We start from the raw sequence: 20295 nt of genomic DNA on the forward strand, positions 1-20295 counted from the left end.
TGTTTTTTTTTTTACCTTTTTAATTCAATAACTTATTAAATGATAGATTAAAAAATATATGGTGCATAGAGGTTTTTTTTATTTTCTCACTAGGAACAATGTTTTTATTTTTCTCTCCTTTGGCTTTCCACGTTATACACTTGTGGTACATTAAGGGCCTCGATCATAACTTGCTACGCCACATATTAGTAATGTCAATAGTTTTTTTCAGCTATTTGGTTTACTGCTATAATTATAACGTGTTATATTTTCTTAATATCCTGTCATACAACTTATTTTCTTGCTAATTTTACTATAAGAATGATTTAATTTTACTTGCCATATTCGTGGGAACGACTGTCCAAATTGGGGTCCGCCTCCGGCCTCCGGGTAGTTGCGGATTCGTCATTCGGGCTGCCACGTTTGACCCAACATTTTGTTTCTTCTTCGTCTTCTTCACGCCACGACGAACCCAAACCGACCGAAAGCGGAAAGCAAACAGCAGACGACTCGAGAGGACACAGGAAGGCGCGAGAAGACAGAGATCCACGCCGACGCCCACGCCCTCACGCCACGCCCCTCCCCACTACTCAGGACAGCGAGCTGGTACAAGCAGATCTCCCTCCACGCTGCGCCGACCGCGCTTCCTCTCCGCCACTCCCCCGGTTGGTTCCTTCTCTTCGCCCTTCTTCTTTCCGCTCGCCCTTTCCTGTTCATGGCGCTTGATGGATGCAGGCCGGGCCCCCACGTTCTCCTCCGATGGAGGGTTGGCTTTATTGATTTTTTTTATATTCCTAAAATGAAAAGTCCTGCAGCTGCAGGAAGGATCATGGAGCGCGGGGTTCTGGGCTCCAGGTGCACCGGCGCCGTCCAAATCTTGGCGGCGAAGACCGGGGCCACGACGTGAGTGCCCCTCGGCTCCTTCTCCTCTTGTCATTTTTTTTTTGTGATCACCTCCAGTTAGGTCTGGGATCGTACCGTGGGACTAACTAATTCATTTTTTATGATGGTTGGAGTGATAACGTTGTATGGAATCCTAGAATTAATTAATCAATTTGCCACTACTCTTGAGGCTGTCAAGCCGTGGGATTCTAGCATTATTTATGATGATTATTTGGTTTTCATTCTAATATTTTTTTTACTAGCGATCCATTGTTTCCGCACCAGAGCAACCCCCATTTCGGAAATTAGTACTTGAGTAAGATGAATTTCATTTCTATCCTCAAATCAAGATATGCTACTAGAAGAGTTGAGGGTATCTAATCTGCTTGCAAGATGGCATAATACCGTGGTTTTACAAACCGTGTTATTTGGGTTTGTATTTTTTTTAAAGAAGGTTAATCGTATGAGACCTACCCCCAAAAAGTTGTTATCTGTTATGTTGAATATTTTGCAATACACAGAAAACTGAAATTCTATGAATTTAAAAGGATATACCCATAAGAATATATGTAAGTATTTAAGTTATATTGCTAAATCAGATATGTTGCTAGGTAGTTGTAGACATTTCAATTTGAACCCATAGTAAATCAGGGCACAATTCTATTTAACACTTCATCCCTCACACAACTAATTTTACAATCTTTTGGGATGTGTTCGAGCTGAGCTTAGATGATATAGCCACTGGGGATGGACAGATGAAATGACCTTTGTTTTCAAATTGGATGATCTGTTCTATTGGCATCCAAGCATACATCATCGGTTCTTTATTTGATTGGTTGTTCTGCTATTGGCAGGTCATGTGGCAAAACAACCTCCACACGTTTTACTGGTTCTACCAACATGAGCAGAACTTGCATGAGAATGTCAAGCCGTTGCAATTGGCAACAAATGGATCCTCTCGTTTGGCTTACAGAAGTCCAGTGCTTGAACATCAGTGGAATCTTTCTGCTAGTTCTTCCTCCGCAAATGTGGTTACCACTTTTGATGATGACAAAGGTGTATCTTCCAGTGTTGTTGAAGAAAAAATTGGAGTACTGTTATTAAATCTTGGTGGTCCAGAGACCCTCGATGATGTTCAACCATTCTTGTTCAACCTATTTGCTGATCCAGTAAGTGGTCATGCCCCAGTACCTACAAAATTATAATTTCTCTGCCAGTGGACCTGTTCACTAATTGTATCTAGCCAATTTATCGATTGCTATCTGATAACTTCGAATGATTGTATGCAACTAGTTAATATTGGCTTCTGAACTAATCAGCCTAGCAGTTGTGGAGCCTAAAGAAAAAAAAAACCTTATTTGTGTGTTTTACCAATTGAAGTTTCCATTTTAACTGTTTTCCATGGTAGCTGAATCTTGAATGAGTGCCAACTAAAACAAAAACTTTTGCGGGTCTGTGCTACTGAACATAGCAAATACTAATTTACGAAGATCTCACATTAATTATATGAATTTATAAAATTTATAAATTCAGAATCCCTCTTTCTTGTATGTGTACTGAATTTGTTTTATCAATCGTTACAGTTCAGTTTTAAAACTATCATAATTCTTTCTATTTTTCAGGATATCATTCGACTGCCTAGGCTCTTCAGGTTTCTTCAAAGACCACTGGCCAAACTTATTTCTACTTTTAGAGCTTCTAAGAGTAAAGAAGGGTATGCTTCAATCGGTGGTGGGTCACCATTGAGGAAAATTACTGATGAGCAGGTATAAGTTCACAAGGCTGACCATGTTATGAAATTATTGTTGCATTTCTTTACTTTTGACCTGTTTTATTGATTGTGGTTTATCAGTTTGTTCAAAACTTGTTAAATCACAATTCAGTGTAAATCACATTCTCAGTAAATAACTGATATTTCAGGCAAATGCTTTGAAGATTGCTCTAGAAAAGAAAAATTTGAACGCAAATATATATGTTGGGATGCGGTATTGGTATCCTTTCACAGAAGAAGCCATTGATCAGGTAAATTCTAGCGCCCTCAACAACAACAACAACAACAAACAACATAGCCTTAAGTCCCAAGCAAGTTGGGGTCGACTAGAGTTGAAACCTACGAAGAGCCTCAAGTCACGGTTCTGGCACTTTAATAGCTGCTTTCCAAGCACTCATATTCAAACATAGATCTCTAGGTATATCCTAATCTTTTAAATCTCTTTTTATTGCCTCCCCCATATCAATTTCGGTCTTCCTCTACCTCTCCTCATATTATTAGCTTATCTTAGGACTCCACAATGCACTGGTGCCTCTGGAGGTCTCTTTTGGACATGGCCAAACCACCTCAACCGATGTTGGACAAGCTTTTCTTTAATTGGTGCTACCCCCTAGGCGATCACGTATATCATCGTTTCGAACTCGGTCCATTCTTGTGTGACCACAAATCCATCGCAAAATACGCATTTCTGCAACACTCTGTTGTTGAACATGTCGAATCTTTGTAGGCCAACATTCTGCTCCATACAACATAGTCGGTCTAATTGTCGTTCTATAAAACTTGCCTTTTAGTTTTTTTGGTATCCTCTGGTCACAGAGAATGCCAGAAGCTTGTCGCCACTTGAACCACCCTGCTTTGATTCTATGGCTGACGTCCGCATCAATATCTCCATCCTTCTGTAGCATTGATCCCAGATACCGAAAGGTATCCTTCTTAGGCACTACTTGACCTTCCAAACTCACATCTCCCTCTTCCTGTGCAGCTCCGCCAAAGTCGCATCTCATGTATTCGGTTTTAGCTCTGCTCAATCTAAAACCATTAGACTCAAGGGTCTGCCGCCATAACTCTAGTTTTCTATTTACTCTCGTCTTGCTTTCGTCCACTAGCACTATATCATCAGCGAACAATATACACCAAGGGATATTCTCTTGTATGTTTCTAGTAACCTCATCCATTACCAAGGCAAAGAGATACGGGCTAAGGCTGACCCTTGATGAAGTCCAATTTTAATCGGGAAGTAATCTCTGTTACCATCGTTTGTTCGAACACTAGTCATAACATTGTTGTACATGTCCTTGATGAGGGTCATATACTTTGATGGGACTTTATGTTTGTCCAAAGCCCACCACGTAACATTTCTTGGTATCTTGTCATAAGCCTTCTTCAAGTCAATGAAAACCATGTGGAGATCCTTCTTCTGCTCTCTAAACCGCTCTATAACTTGTCTTATTAAGAAGATTGCTTCTGTGGTTGACCTTCCGGGCATGAAACCAAATTGGTTTGTTGATATTTGCGTCGTTCCTCGTAGGTGCTGCTCGATGACTCTCTCCCATAACTTCATAGTGTGGCTCATCCACTTAATTCCCCGATAATTAGTATAACTTTGGATATCTCCCTTGTTCTTGTAGATTGGTACTTATATGCTTCTTTTTCTCTCCTCAGGCATCTTGTTCGATCGAAAGATATTATTGAACATCTTGGTTAGCCATATTATAGATATAACCTCGAGACATCTCCACACCTTGATTGTGATATCATCAGGGCCCATCGCTTTGCCCCCTTTCATCCTTTTCAAGACTTTTCTGACCTTCGATTCTTGAACCCTCCGCACAAAGTGCCTGTTAGTGTCATCAAACGAGTCGTCCAGCTGAGCGGTGGTGTTCTCGTTCTCACCATTGAACAATTTATCAAAATACTCTTGTCATCTATGTCTGATGTTATCCTCCTTCACCAAGAGCTGCTCCATCTCATCCTTTATGCACTTGACTTGGTTGAAGTCTCTTGTCTTCCTATCGCGAGCCGTAGCCATCCTATAAATGTCCTTCTCTTCTTTCTTCGTACTCAAACGTTGGTAAAGGTCCTCATAGGCCCGCCCCTTTGCCTCACTCACTGCTCGTTTTGCAGTCTTCTTTGTCACCTTGTACTTCTCTATGTTGTTTGCACACCTGTCATGATACAAGCGTTTATAGCATTCTTTTTCCTTAATAGCCTTTTGCACATCTTCATTTCACTACCAAGTGTCTTTCGAGTCGCATCCGCTCCCTTTGGTCATGATACAAGCATTTATAGCACTCATTCTTTTCCTTAATAGCCTTTTGCACATCTTCATTTCACCACCAAGTGTCTTTCGAGTCGCATCCGCTCCCTTTGGTCACTCCAAGCACCTCTGAAGCAACCTTCCGAATGCATGTTGCTATCTTTTTCCACATGCTATTTGCATCACCTTCATCCTTCCAAGGGCCCTCTTCAATGACCTTTTCCTTAAAGACCTTTGATGCCTCCCTTTCTAATTTCCACTACTTCGTTCTAGCAACTCTAGCTTGTTTGTTCCCACGAGCTTGCACCAAAAAGCGGAAGTCAGCCACCATTAGCTTGTGTTGAGCGACCACACATTCTCCAGGTATCACCTTACAGTCTACGCATGTTTGTTTATCCCTACTTCTTGTAAGGACAAAGTCAATTTGACTAGAGTACTGGCCGCTACTAAAGGTCACTAAATGGGACTGTCTCTTATGAAAGAAAGTGTTAGCTATCATCAGATCAAAAGCTATGGCGAAGTCTAAGACTTTCTTTCCCTCTTGGTTTCTACTACCATATCCGAAACCTACATGAACCGCCTCGAAACTTGCACTTGATGTACCTACATGGCCATTAAGATCACCTCCTATAAAGAGCTTCTCGCTACTAGGGACAGCTCTAACTAAACGATCTAAGTCTTTCCTGAAAAACCGCTTAGCACTCTCATCATGGCCTACTTGGGGGGCATACACACTAATTACGTTTAAGACCATATCACTAATGATAAGTTTAACTAAGATGATCCTATCCCCTTGCCTTCTCACCTCCACCACACCATCCGTGAGGCTCTTATCAATCAAAACTCCTACTCCATTTTTATTTGAAGTTGTCCCTGTGTACCAGAGCTTGAAGCTGGTATTGTCTACCTCCTTCGCCATCTGCCCCTTACATTTAGTCTCTTGGACGCATAAGATATTTACACGCCTGCTAACCGCTGTGTCCACTAACTCTCTTAACTTATCCATAAGGGACCCTACATTCCAGCTACCTAAACGGATCCTAGTTGGCTCGACTAGCTTCCTTACCATTCGCACCCGCCGAGGTAGGTGTGAAGACCCTTGCTCATTTTGCACCACACCCGGGCGCTGATGTGGCGCGCCACTAAGGATGTGACGACCCGATCCTTGCTCACTTGACACCGTGCCCAGATCGCGACACGGCGTGTCACGGGGGTGACGACCCGGTCCTTACTCATTTAACACCTTACCCGGGTTCCGACATGGCGCGCCGCTAAGAGGGTTACGCCCCAGCGGGATTCTTTTGGGTTTCATCTCCATAAAAGTGGCTAAGTTTTTACATTGGCTCGCCGCGCCTAACACAACCCTCCTCCTTTAGCAGGGCTTGGGACCTGCTATGCTGAGACACCAAAGGCGCCCCACCATAGGCGGAGTTAAATTCTAGCGCCTTGCCTCTGTTAATTTTTTTCCTCCTGTTAAATCTTTTTTTCTTCGGTTTCTTTCTTTTTATGTCTCATGAGCATTCAATCACTTTCCGAATGCATATCATTCTAGCAGCAGAAAAACCTTGTCACCCGTTCAAAAGACCATAGTACCCTCATCGAGTGGCGTAGTCCCTAATAACTCCAGCTTGTATATGCACTTGCCTGTCCATGTATGAGCTAACAATAAGCACATGATAGCTAATTCCATCTTTGCAACCAGAATTGGTTTAGATGGATCCTTTGTGGTTGAGCCCAAAAAGAGAAAAAAATTGTTGCGAGAAATTGACAATGTCAATGACATCGCTACTACAATTGCTTGTAAGTCTTTTACTTTTTTAGTAATGATGATATAGTGACGGTGAAAGGGTGTATCAGAAAAATAATTTTAAGTAATATTGGAACTTTAGACTGAAATATTTTTATTATCAAGATTTAGAAGCTAGAATAACATGTATACGTGGAATGTAGTTATCTTGAATATAATTTTCTTCTATGGACTCAATGTTTGCATTATTCTAGTTGACATTTTTTACCCTAATTTAAGTTATCATATGTTCAAGTATTCCACCAAACGGATTTCATAGTTATTCCTTGTTGTCCATACAACTCTTATTTGATGATTAACTATTTCTTGTTTTTGGTTAATGATAGATTAAGAAGGATAAGATTTCCAAGCTCGTTGTTCTTCCACTCTACCCTCAGTACTCCATATCAACAAGTGGGTCAAGCATTCGTGTTCTCCAAAACATTGTCAAGTAGGATCCCTTCTCCCATATGAGACCCTTTTATTTTCTCTAACATGTAGGAGAGCTGCGTATCTTTTATATTAAGAAGAAAAAGAGGGTAAAGAACCCAAACAACACACACAACCACACCCCTAGGTACTGAACATTACATACACATTTTTTAACTCAAGAAACTACCACAACCAACAAAAACACTACCACTAACCATTTCCTCGCTGCAAGGCCACAAAGACAGAAATCCCTTTGGTACCTGCTAGACCCCATAAGTTCATCTCCTTAACTGTCGGCAGCAGCAGGGTTGCTAGGTTGGGCGAGGCACCACCAAACATATCACTTCTAGCATATTAGATCCTATCGTCTTTGATCTACAAGAACTTGGAATACTAATGCTTAGGTTTCCATGCAGGGAAGATTCATATTTTTCTGACTTGCCAATTTCCATTATCGAATCATGGTACCAACGTGATGGCTATGTGAAATCAATGACTGACCTAATTGAAAAAGAGCTATCTGCCTTTTCCAATCCTGAAGAGGTGCCCTATTCGTAATTCTACCTCCATCTTTATTCTACAGTTAGCAACAGAGGATCACTTATTTGATCTACACATTCGAAATTTCACTAGAGCTATTCACTATCTATACAATTCCTTTCGAAGAGAATTTTATTGGAACTGTGATTTGACATTGTTATAGGTAACTTTCTCTGGATAAACTTGACCAGTAATATACACAGATGTGTTAAGATTAGGTAAATGCAAATGTTATTATTAGATATATAGCAAAAAATACTTCCATGACACTTTGTTTGTTACCTTTACTAACATATTGGCACATTCTAACGTCCTTGTTAATTTCTGAGTAGCACAAGATATTGTTTCTGCTGAAAGGAGCATTGCAGTTAGTTTACAGACAATCATGCAAAAATTGTGCTGTAATTTCAGTCTGACAATACTTTTTATTGTTGTGAAAATAAATGGCAGGTTATGATATTCTTCAGTGCACATGGTGTGCCACTTACCTATGTTGAGGATGCTGGAGATCCTTACAGAGATCAGATGGAGGATTGTATTTCTTTGATAATGGGGGAGCTGAGATCCAGAGGAATCTTAAATGGTCACACTTTGGCGTATCAGGTATAGGCTATTCAAATTTGATATGAACTTGTGTCACTAATAACTTCAAAGCTGTGCACTTATGTTTAAATGATCAAATATGATTACCTTGCAAGAAAACTAGAAATGGAAAATGCCAAGTTTATAGAGTTCTGAGTTACCAGTTCTTTAGTTTTTCTGGTCACAATTTACTAGTGTTAACATTTTCTTTTACATGTAGAGTCGGGTGGGGCCAGTTCAATGGCTGAAGCCATATACTGATGAAGTTTTAGTAGAACTTGGTCAAAACGGTGTGAAGAGCCTCCTGGCTGTTCCAGTAAGGTAATCAAGTTTAGCATTTCTGGCCATCTGGTAATTTCTTTCTTTTTTTTTGTACAAACAAGATAAGCAACATGTAGCTCTATATGATCTTCATTTCCTTTGGGTTAGTTTACTACATGCACTTCTCATGATACATGTTAGTTCCTCATTTCTGTTTGTATTTATCACATTGGTATCTCTGGCACAATGTTGACCATCTGAAAGCCTTATGAAATATGAATTTAATGTTATAACATGTATGCGCATCTTATGTGTTTGCAAAAGCTTGCATGTTCCATTGTATTAATGAACGGAGAACTTATTTCAAACAATTTTAGAATCAGATGCCTCCCCTAAAGAGATCTTTTGCGTGAGAACTGGTCCAGAGAACACAACTACACAATCTGGGAGCTCAGTTTTTACAGTCAATGAATGTCTTGTTGGGGTTTTGCGATATGCTAGTTCGTGGTTTACTCTGTTTACCAGTCTAGATTATGTTGCTGTGGTTATTGCTGTAATCTGAGCCATTTATGACAAATACAGCTTTGTGAGTGAGCACATTGAGACATTGGAAGAAATCGACATGGAGTACAAGGAGTTGGCTCTAGAATCAGGCATTGAGAACTGGGGTCGGGTTCCTGCTCTTGGATGCACTTCAACGTTCATCTCCGACCTTGCAGATGCTGTTGTCGAAGCCCTGCCCTCTGCCTCAGCACTCGCAACCAGAAAGCCTGAAGACACTGATTCCAACATGGATCTCATGCATTACCTGACCAAGATGTTCTTTGGCTCGATCTTGGCATTTATCCTGCTGTTATCACCAAGACTAGTTTCTGCTTTCCGAAACACCATGCTTTAGACTAGCTACTAGGTAAGTACTAAGCAGAAATGGTGTGATAGGTAGTTTCCCAAAGCACTAAATTTTGAGATTGATATATTAGTAAAACTGCAAGGAGCTTGGTGCTCGTAACTAGAGATCCTTTAGGCCAACAAGGTAGGAGCTTGCAATTTGCTGTTTCTGATATTGTTCACAGGAAACATTGGTCTCATAAATGAATCTATGAAAGCACAGAACATTACAGCTCAAAGGTCTTTGTAGGCCCCTCTCTTTTTTGGATAATTTTTTTTTGGAAGTCAAGTTCAGGTTCTACGGCCTTATATTAATGAACCCAAGCTCAGCTAAATCGCGAGCGACCACATCGTGTACAGAGTCCGGGAGTGAGTCTGTCCATACGTATGATTGGCAGCAGCTGTCTTCCATGAAAGTTTCTCCATACTTTGGCATGCATGTGCTATACTGCTATTGCTACAATTGTTTTATGACTGCCAAGGTGACCTATTCCATAGGTGATGTAATACTGACACACAGGCGACAGCTTAGACAATGACTACTGACATCCTCCTACAAATATTCACCATCTTTTTTGGCATGGCATGGGTGCCGCATTTGCTATTATTATCCAGACAAGGTGACTGATACTCCTAAGTAAATGTCTATATATATTGTCGAGGTTAATATGTAGTGAAGTATCAGAATTGAGAAGCAGTTTTGGGTGACTGATTGGAGTGCCTAGCTATCTCGCAAAGAGAGCTTTCTCGATCAATGGAGGTCATCTTGACTGCGATTCTGGGTGAAGTTGCGAACAGATCTTTTTCATTCTTGATTGACAAATAGATGGCAGAAGAAACAAAGACAGAAAGTGTGGACGAGATGCTCCAGACGCTGCAACTGCTGCTGCTTCGTGTCCACGTCATCCTGGAGGCGGCGGACGGGCGAAGTATCACAAGTCAAGCCATGCTGCAGCAACTGAACATCCTGAGGAAGGAGATGTACAGGGGCTACTACGTCCTGGATTGTTTCAGAGGAAACCAAGCCAGCCAAGACGATGCCAAAGGTCAGAACAGCGTGACCCTCTTTTACCCTCTCCAAATTCAGTCCTGCCAAGCGTCTTTTTCTCTCTACCAGCGTTGCTGGTACACCATGCGTGAAACAAGTCCAGCAAGTGTCAAAAAACTTGGGTACCATCATCTTTCATATGAGTGAGTTTCTCACATTTCTGAAGAACTATCCTCCGCGGTGCCGCCAACCTTACTTTATGCATCTGATGATTGGCCTCAGCATGTTTGGCCGTCAAATGGAAATGGAGAGGGTCATCAATTTTGTGATGCAAACAGAGCCTTGTACCGGAGAAAGTACAGGGGTTCTACCAATTATTGGTCCAGAAGCTGTTGGGAAGAGCACTCTTGTTGCTCACGTCTACAATAGCGAGAAAGTGCGTGACTATTTTTCAAGAATAGTGTTAGTCACTCACGAAGATGTCAAAGAAGGACGGTTGGCAACTCTGAAGGATGGAGGTCTGACAATCTACCAAAACAATCCATTGCACAATGGGAAGGGGTGGGTGCTAGTTATCATTGAACTATTAGAGGATGTTGTTGAAGAGGATACGTGGAAGAGGTGGTATCTTGCTTCTGCAGCCTGTCTTGAATCAGGAAGCAAAATTGTTATAACGAGTCGATCAAGCAAAATCATAAAATTTGGTACTACACAAGCCCTTCTATTAACTGCTCTACCAATAGAAACATACTGGTATTTCTTCAAGGTGCTTACGTTTGGGAGCGCAAATCCGGAAGACCAGCCAAAGATGGAATGAGTTGCCCTGGAGATAGCGAGGAAGATTGACAAATAGATGGCAGAAGAAACAAAGACAGAGAGTGTGGACGAGATGCTCCAGACGCTGCAACTGCTGCTGCTTCGTGTCCACGTCATCCTGGAGGCGGCGGACGGGCGAAGTATCACAAGTCAAGCCATGCTGCAGCAACTGAACATCCTGAGGAAGGAGATGTACGTTCACAGCTGCAATTCTCATCTCTAGCTTGCTAAGGAAAAATTTCACTGCCCAATATTGGCTGCAACTCCTTGGATACTTCAACAAATATCCCTACAATGGTATTATTATGCAAGAACATAAACCTCAGTATTATCGGAGAAGAGAATCAGATAGTACTAGGAGTAGTTATTTTGTGTTTTATGGTCGGTACCATATGAACTTTCATCATCACAATGTGGTTCCTAAAATAACATTGCAGGATGTTCTATCTAGACGTGTTCAATGTCAAAAGAGGTGTGAGGTCCTCGGATGGAAGTCTCGCATACTGCCATACGGTAGCTATATTTATAGTTGTGCCATATCCGAATCAAGTGAAATCAACAAGCAGAATCATCGTGCCAATCTGGATCAAGTCAAGAAAAAAGGGTTATAGTGAAAATGCTGAAATTTCGCAAGAATGTTTGGTTAGACAAGGATCATCATCTTCTGGCACAATGTTTGGTTACACAAGGTACCTCTCAAGATAAAATGTCCTGACTTTTACAGTCAATGGATGTCTTGCTGGGGTTTTGCGATATGCTAGTATCTGGTTTACTCCGTTTACCAGTGTGATTATTGATGTAATCTGAGCCATTTATGACAAATACAGCTTTGTGAGTGAGCACATTGAGACATTGGAAGAAATCGACATGGAGTACAAGGAGTTGGTTCTAGAATCAGGCATTGAGAACTGGGGTCGGGTTCCTGCTCTTGATGCACTTCAACGTTCATCTCCGACTCCGATCTTGCAGATGCTGTTGTTGAAGCCCTGCCCTCTGCCTCAGCACTCGCAACCAGAAAGCCTGAAGACACTGATTCCAACATGGACCTTATGCATTACCTGACCAAGATGTACTTTGGCTCAATCTTGGCATTTATCCTGCTGTTATCACGAAGATTAGATTCTGCTTTCCGAAACACCATGCTTTAGGGTTGCTAGGTAAGCTCTAAGTAGAAATGGTGTGATAGGTTGTTTCCCAACAACAACAACAAAACATTTAAGTCCCAAACAAGTTAAGGTAGGCTAGAATTGAAACCCAGCAGAAGCAATCAAGGTTCAGGCACGTGAATAACTGTTTTTCAAGCACTCCTATCTAAGGCCAAGTCTTTGGGTATATTACATCCTTTCAAGTCTCCTTTTATTGTCTCCACCCAAGTCAACTTCGGTCTTCTCTGCCTCTCTTCACGTTACTATCCTGGCTTAGGATTCCACTACGTACCGGTGCCTCTGGAGGTCTCCGTTGGACATGTCCAAACTATCTCAACCGGTGTTGGACAAGCTTTTCTTCAATTAGTGCTACCCTCTAATCTATCATATATATCATCGTTTCGAACGCGATCCCTTCTTGTATGACCGTAAATCCAACGCAACATACACATTTCCGCGATATTTATCTGTTGAACATGTCGTCTTTTCATAGGCCAACATTCTACACCATACAACATAGCAGGTCTAATCGCCGTCCTATAAAACTTGCCTTTTAGCTTCTGTGTTACCCTTTTGTCACATAGGACACCAGATGCTTGGTGCCACTTCATCCACCCTGCTTTGATTCTATGGCTACCATCTTCATCAATATCCCCGTCTCTCTGTAGCATTGATCCTAAATATCGAAAGGTATCCTTCCTAGGCACTACTTGACCTTCCAAACTAATATCTTCCTTCTCCTGAGTAGTAGTGCCGAAGTCACATCTCATATACTCAGTTTTAGTTCTCTTGAGTCTAAAACCTTTGGACTCCAAAGTCTCCCGCCATAACTCTAGTTTCTAATTCACTCCTGTCCGGCTTTCATCAACTAGCACTACATTGTCCACGAAAAGCATACACCAAGGGATATCCCCTTGTGACCTTATCCATCACTAAGGCAAACAGATAAGGGCTCAAAGCTGATCCTTCATGTAGTCCTATCCTAATCAGGAAATCATCCGTGTCTCCATCACTTGTTTGAACACTAGTCACAACATTATTGTACATATCCTTAATGAGCCCGACGCACTTCGTTGTGACTTTATGTTTGTCCAAAGCCTACCACATAACATTCCTTGATATTTTATTTTATCATAAACCTTTTCCAAGTCAATAAAAACCATGTGTAGGTCCTTCTTCTTCCAATACCGCTCCATAACTTGTCTTATTAAGAAAATGGCTTCCATGGTTGACCTTCTGGGCATGAAACCAAATTGGTTCATAGAGACCCGCGTTATTGCTCTCAAGCGATACTCAATAACTCTCTCTCATAGCTTCATAGTATGGCTCTTCAACTTAATTCCCCAGAAATTAGTACAACTTTGAATATCTCCTTTAATCTTGTAGATCGGTACCAATATACTTCTCCACTCATCAGGCATCTTATTCGATCGAAAAATATGGTTGAACAGCTTAATTAGCCATACTATAGCTATGTCCCCGAGGCATCTTCACACCTCGATTGGGATACCATCTGGTCCCATCGCCTTACCTCCTTTCATCCTTTTCAACACCTCTCTGACCTCAGATTCTTGGATTCTCCGCACAAAGCGCCTATTGGTGTCATCAAAAGAGTCATCCAACTGAAAGGTTGTGTCCATATTCTCACCATTGAATAATTTATCAAAATACTCTTGCCATCGATATCGGATCTCATCCTCCTTTACCAAGAGATGCTTCCTTTCATCCTTAATGCACTTTACTTGGTTGAAGTACCTTATCTTTCTCTCATGAACCCTAGCCATCTTATAAATGTCCTTCTCTCCTTTCGTACTCAAATGTTGGTAAAGATCCTCGTATGCTCTACCCTTTGCCACACTTACATCTCGCTTTGTAGTCTTCTTTGCCACCTTGTACTTCTCTATGTTGTCCACACTCCTGTCATGGTACAAGTGTCTATAGCATTCTTTCTTCTCCTTAATAGCCCTTTGGACTTCCTCGTTCCACCACCAAGTATCTTTAGCATCTCCTCCACTTCCTTTGGTTACTCCACACACATATGAGACCACCTTTCAAATGTTGGTTGCCATCTTCTCCCACATGTTGTTTATGTCCTCTTCTTCCTTCCAAGAACCCTCTTTGATAACCATTTCCCTGAATACCTCTGACGTCTCCCCTTTTAGTTTCCACCATTTTGTTCTTTCAATCTTAGCTTGTTTATCCCTACGGGCACGCACCTGAAAACGAAAGTCTGAAACCAAAAGCTTATGTTGAGAAATAACACACTCCCCTAATATCACCTTGTAATCCAAGCATGCTCGTTTGTCCTTTCGTCTTACGAGGACAAAGTCAATCTAGCTAGAGTGTTGTCCGCTACTAAAGGTCACTAGATGAGATTCTCTCTTTCTAAAGAAAGTGTTGGCTATCATCAGGTCAAAAGCTACCACGAAGTCCAGAACTTTCTCCCCCTCCTGATTCCTACTACCACACCCAAAACCTCTATGAATTGCCTCGAAACATGCGCTTGTAGTACCTACATGCCCATTAAGATCTCCTCCTATAAAAAGCTTCTGACTACTAGGTACAGCTCTAATCTGGCCATCTAAGTCTTCCTAGAACTGTCTCTTAGCACTCTCGTCGAAGCCTACTTGGGGGCATATGCACTAATTATGTTCAAGACTATATCACCAACGACAAGCTTGACTAAGATAATCCTATCTTCTTGCCTTCTCACTCCCACCACACCATTCTTGAGGCTCTTATCGATAAAAACTCCTACTCCATTTCTATTCGTGACTGTCTCTATGTACCAAAGCTTGAAACCAGTATTGTCAATCTTCTTCGCCTTTTGACCCTTCCATTTAGTCTTTTGAACGCTTAATATATTTACACGCCTCCTAGTCGCGGTATCAACTAATTCTCTTAACTTATCTGTAAGTGACCCTACATTCTAACTACCTAAACAGATCCTAGTTGGTTCGACTAGCTTCCTTACCCTTCGTACCTGTCGACTCAGATGTGAAGACCCTTGCTCATTTTTCACTATACCCGGGCGCCGATGTAGCGCGCCACTAAGGAAGCGACGACCCGATCCTTGCTCACTTGACACCATGCCCAGATCGCGGCACAGCGCGTCACCAAGGGGGTGCCAACACGGCCCTTGCCCATTTAACACTATACCTAGGTTCCGATATGGCGCGTCGCTAAGATGCGAACATATGTACGTAGGAAATCGGAACCTGGGATACGAAGGTATTACGAATAAAAAATTGAAGGAAATCGGAAGAGTAGAAATTAGTACCTACAGCCTGGAGAAGGAAACGATGTCGATCTGTGTTGTCGGCGTCGACAAGGAAACAAACACAGATATGTTAGTGGAAACCTAACCAAATTGAGAAGGATGCAACAACACCATGGAGATTGAACCCTAGATCCAGACTGAGAAGAAGGGGACACGAACCTCGATGGCGTCGATATACTGGAAGACAACGGCGAGGTAGACCTTGGGTAGCACCAGGCTAAACCTCGACGGCGTGGATGTACTCGAAGATAGCAGCGAGGCAGACCTTGGGGAGCACCAGGCTTGGGAAGAGAAGAGAGAGGCGCTTCCACCCTGGGCCGTTCGTGCCCCATGCGCCGTTGCCGCCAGCAACGGCCAATCTGGCCGCCGCATCTGCCCCTATAGGCACTGGGGGAGGAAGAGGAGTGCAGCCAGGTGGCCGCATCCACGCGCGCTGCTACCGGGGGAGAGGAAGCTTCGACGGTCGGGGAGAGGAAGGTGGAGGTGACGAAGCCGGGGCACGGGAGGAGGCAGCACGGCGTCGGCTTGGGAGAGGAAGAGAGAGGCGAGTAGGCGGGGTAGCAGGCGAAGGCAGCAAGGCGGCGGCGATCTTTATTTAGCTTTTTAGCATTGGAGACGCGGCGGAGAGGGACGGCTGCGATGGACAGGAATGAACAGCTACGATGGGCATACTGTAGGTGGAATAGTGAAGGAGCAGTTGCTGATGGGAAAAACTAAAGATTAGATATGAAGTATCATAATTGAGAAGCAGTTTTTTGTGATTGATTGGAGTGCCTAGCTAGCTATCTCGCAATGAGAGGTTTCTGGATCAATGGAGGTCATCTTGACTGCAAGGCCTATTCGCTTGTGCTATTTAGCCGGCTTTAATTCGTACAAATCAGCTGTGAAATAGTGTTTTTCTCTCACAACAAATCAGCCGTACAAATCAGCAGAAGCCGATTTAATACCAGCCGAATTAACACATTCTGGTGAAGTTGCGAGCAGATCTTTTTCATTGTTGATTGACAAAGGGCGCGTTTGGCTGCATGCGCCGCGGCCAGGCTCTACGGATGCAGCTCCGAGCATTTGGTTGGCTGGTTGGAGGTTGGGGCTGTCCCATGCGGTGCAAGATTCCCTCGTGAGCCAGGCTTAACTCGTACGCCAAAAATCCTCGTTCCTCCGTGGCCAGGCTCGCGTGAGCAAAACAAGCATGCAAACGGGACATGTTAGTGAGACAGCCGATGCTAACATGCAGTGAACCAAACGAAATCTCCGAATAGCGAGGCTTTGTGAGTACGATAACCAAACACCGGCCATGTGCATGCGCTCGGCCTGGCTACCTGCAGCCTGGCTCATCTGAGAAGCTAACCAAACACGCCCAAATACTCCTACATGGCAGAAGAAACAACGACAGAAAGTGTGGATGATATGCTCCAGACGCTGCAACTGCTGCTGCTTCGTGTCTGCGTCATCCTCGAGGAGGTCTAAATTCAGTCCTGCCAAGCGCCTTTTTCTCTCTACCAGCGTTGCTGGTACCGGTACATGCACACGATGGGTGAAAGAAGTACAACATATGTCCAAAAACTTGGGTACCATCATCTTTCACATGAGTGAGTTCCTCGCATTTCTGAAGAACTATCGTCCACGGTACCGCCAACCTTACTTCATGCATCTGATGGTTGGCCTGAGCATGTTTGGCCGTGAAATGGAAATGGAGAGGGTCATCAATTTCTTGATGCAAACAGAGCCTTCTACCGGAGAAAGTGCAGGGGTTCTACCAATTATTGGTCCAGCAGCTGTTGGGAAGAGCACTCTTGTTGCACATGTGTACAATAGCGAGAAAGTGCATCAACATTTTTCTCGGATAGTGCTAATCACCCAAGATGTCGGCAACTTTGAAGGACGATGGAGGTTATCTGACAATCCACCATAACAATACTACACAAAATGGAAAGAGGAGATTGCTAGTTATCACTGAATTATTAGAGGACGTTGAAGAGGATACATGGAATAGGTGGTATGTTGTCTCTGCTGCCTGCCTTGAATCTGGTAGCAAAATCGTTATCACGAGTAGATCAAGCAAAGTCATAAAATTTGGTACTACACATGCCCTTGTATTAAATGTTCTACCGATAGAAGCGTACTGGTATTTCTTTAAGGTGCTTACATTTGGGAGCGCAGATCCCAAAGATCATCCAAAATTGGAATCGATTGCCCTAGAGATAGCGTGTAAGATGAAGGATCGTTCATAGTCGCAACATCATCCCTGGCTTGCTAAGCGAAAATTTCACTGCTCAATATATTGGCTACGAATCCTTGCATGCTACAAAAAATATCCCTGCAATAGTTTTAGGCAAGAACATAAGCCTCAATATTATCAGAGAACAGAATCAGATAGTAGTAGTTATTTTGTGTTTTATGGTTGCTACCGGACAATTGACAATGCGGTTCCTAAAATAACATTGCAGGATGTTCTATCCGGACGTGTTCAATGTCAAAAGAGACCTGAGGTCCTCGCATGGAAGTCCCGCATACCGCCATATGGTAGCTGTATTTATAGTTGTGCCATATCTAAATCAGATGAAATCAACAAGCAGAAATGCGGAATCATCACACCTCTACAGCTTCCGACAAAAACATTATAATGTGTTGAATTTTACAACAATATGTCAAATGACAATTCCGAAAAGAACACAATATTATTGAAGTTTTGCATGTCATTATGAATGATCTGTATGTGTTTTTTCATTGATATACATGAGGTTTGTCATCACTATATGTGTAAAACTCATATAAGATTGTCAAGGACCGAACGCAAACAGGCCGATACTTACCTGATGTCCGGACACAGGCCCATATCCCACTAAGAAGCCCACTGTAACACCCTAGGTGTTAAGCACATAATAAAAGCTTAATCATGAGCATCATCATGTATAATCATCAGGCATTGCATCAAACATGCTTTGGATGCATCAATCCTAATGTATTTTGGTTCATATGCAAAGTATATGTGTATGCTTGAAATGTTATCAATAATATCAACTAAGGAACTTTGAGATTTTATGGCATAAAATTTTCTTACACAAATAAAATTATGCCAAAATAAACTTTGTAGTACAAAGTGTGTTCTTTAATATGGAATAGAAGTTTGTTTGTGTTTCTAAGTCAAACATACTAAAATTTGTACTCCAAGTTTGAATTGGATTTGAATCCCAGCACTTACTCAATGTTGGTTAAGCATTGGAATTCAAGTTGACTTCAATTTTGGAGGAATTAATAAAATGAATTTCTCAAATAAAATTGTTCAACCTATAGTATCATTTATTAGTACAAAGTTTGTACTATGTAATGGTGGTGTTGATTGCTAAGTTTGTTTACTAACTAATCACCAATTAAATGTCAAAGTTGCTAATCAAATCAATTTTCAAAACCTTAAACTAAAATCTTATTTTTAGTTTCAATGTGCCTACTTTCTAAATCTAAGATCTTGCAAAACATCAAGTTTTAGATGTTGGTTCTTTAAGCAATGTTGGATAGGGCATGAATATGAACAACTTTTATTAATGGAGTTTTTCAAGTTTATCGATACTACTCTTGCTTCAATGTCGATGACACATCTCCACCACATCCCTGCTTCAACCGGTCATGCAGTCATGATCGTGGTGAGCTTGTGATGATGTTTAGCACTTCAATTTATCGATACTACACTTGTTTGGCCGGCACGTCGCCGCCGCTCCATCGTGGCCGCCATGGCTAGCATCAAGCTCGCCGCAAAACCCTAAATGGTCGACCACCACCACTGCTGGTTGCGCTTGGTTGCTGTGGTCGCGTAGGTGCCCACCGCGTCGCCGGAGACCTCACCGGCGGCGAGTACCCACCGATCAAAGGCCGGCCGGCCATGGTCAAGGGCGGGGCTGGGTCTGTTGACCCGAGGTCCGTTGTCAGTGAGAGGGGGTATGAGAGAGAGGAGTGAGAAAGGATTTCAATCCTTTTCCTTTTTCAAAAAATGCCTCTGATGCTTAGTAATGCTTAGACTTCCATAGGAGTCGAATGATGATTTAATCGTTCGCGAGAAACAGGTTTACCTTGCTCTTCTCAACTCTGGATATGGGTTCTGAAATACCATGGTTATGATAATGTTAAATTAACTCCGCCTGTGTCGATTGAGGACCGTACTGTTATAGACCTGTGTGAGTCGAGACTTTGTAGTACTAGCCACATACTCCAGTAAGCCTGAGTACCTCGGTTATTCCATTATGCGAACTAATAACGCACACTGGGAGTGAAGAGATGGCGGGAGTAGCGTGTACCCACCCTGCATGATAACCGTCTAGGACGGAGCAGGGCGGTGGAGTACTGTGCTCCCGGGTGGTGTGATCTAGTTCATGTTTTGGAGGATCCATGGGAATGTTTGATATATTTAGGTCCGGGGCCTGCATATATCGTGTGGATGGGAATCCCCAACTAGGTTTTAATTGATTCGAATCACCGTTGCTTCTCAGAGAAGAAGACTCGATTCTCTACTCTACATCGTAATTAATCAACAAAACAATGATATTTATGATCATGAGATGTGTTGATTAAAGAAGTGATTGATTTAGATTAGGTGCAAACTAGAGACTCATAATGACTTAACTTGAGCTAAAACGTTAAAAGTAAGGATCAATCTTTTGTAAGCCTTTATGCAAATATTAATATTGGTTCTTGCT

At 42.3% G+C, this 20295-nt stretch overlaps 2 protein-coding genes across 2 annotated transcripts; both read left to right on the plus strand.

Annotated features, from left to right (window-relative positions):
• The first annotated feature begins 472 nt into the window (after nucleotides 1–472).
• Nucleotides 473–9682, plus strand: LOC136534237 (ferrochelatase-1, chloroplastic-like). The gene is given in 11 exon segments (XM_066526698.1): nucleotides 473–644; nucleotides 795–882; nucleotides 1716–1756; nucleotides 1759–2030; nucleotides 2484–2627; nucleotides 2782–2883; nucleotides 7023–7126; nucleotides 7524–7650; nucleotides 8098–8250; nucleotides 8450–8550; nucleotides 9073–9682. Coding segments are annotated over 10 exon segments (1434 nt in total). The 5' UTR covers nucleotides 473–644; nucleotides 795–808; the 3' UTR covers nucleotides 9389–9682.
• Nucleotides 9683–10204: 522 nt separating this feature from the next.
• On the plus strand, nucleotides 10205–11183 carry LOC136534235 (putative disease resistance protein RGA3). Its single transcript, XM_066526697.1, has 2 exons — nucleotides 10205–10435; nucleotides 10593–11183. Exons 1-2 carry the CDS (start codon nucleotides 10205–10207, stop codon nucleotides 11181–11183), a joined length of 822 nt encoding a protein of 273 aa, XP_066382794.1.
• The last annotated feature ends 9112 nt before the right edge of the window (nucleotides 11184–20295 follow it).

Source organism: Miscanthus floridulus, unplaced genomic scaffold (assembly GCF_019320115.1).
Source record: "Miscanthus floridulus cultivar M001 unplaced genomic scaffold, ASM1932011v1 os_1710_1_2, whole genome shotgun sequence".
NCBI lineage: Eukaryota > Viridiplantae > Streptophyta > Magnoliopsida > Poales > Poaceae > Miscanthus > Miscanthus floridulus.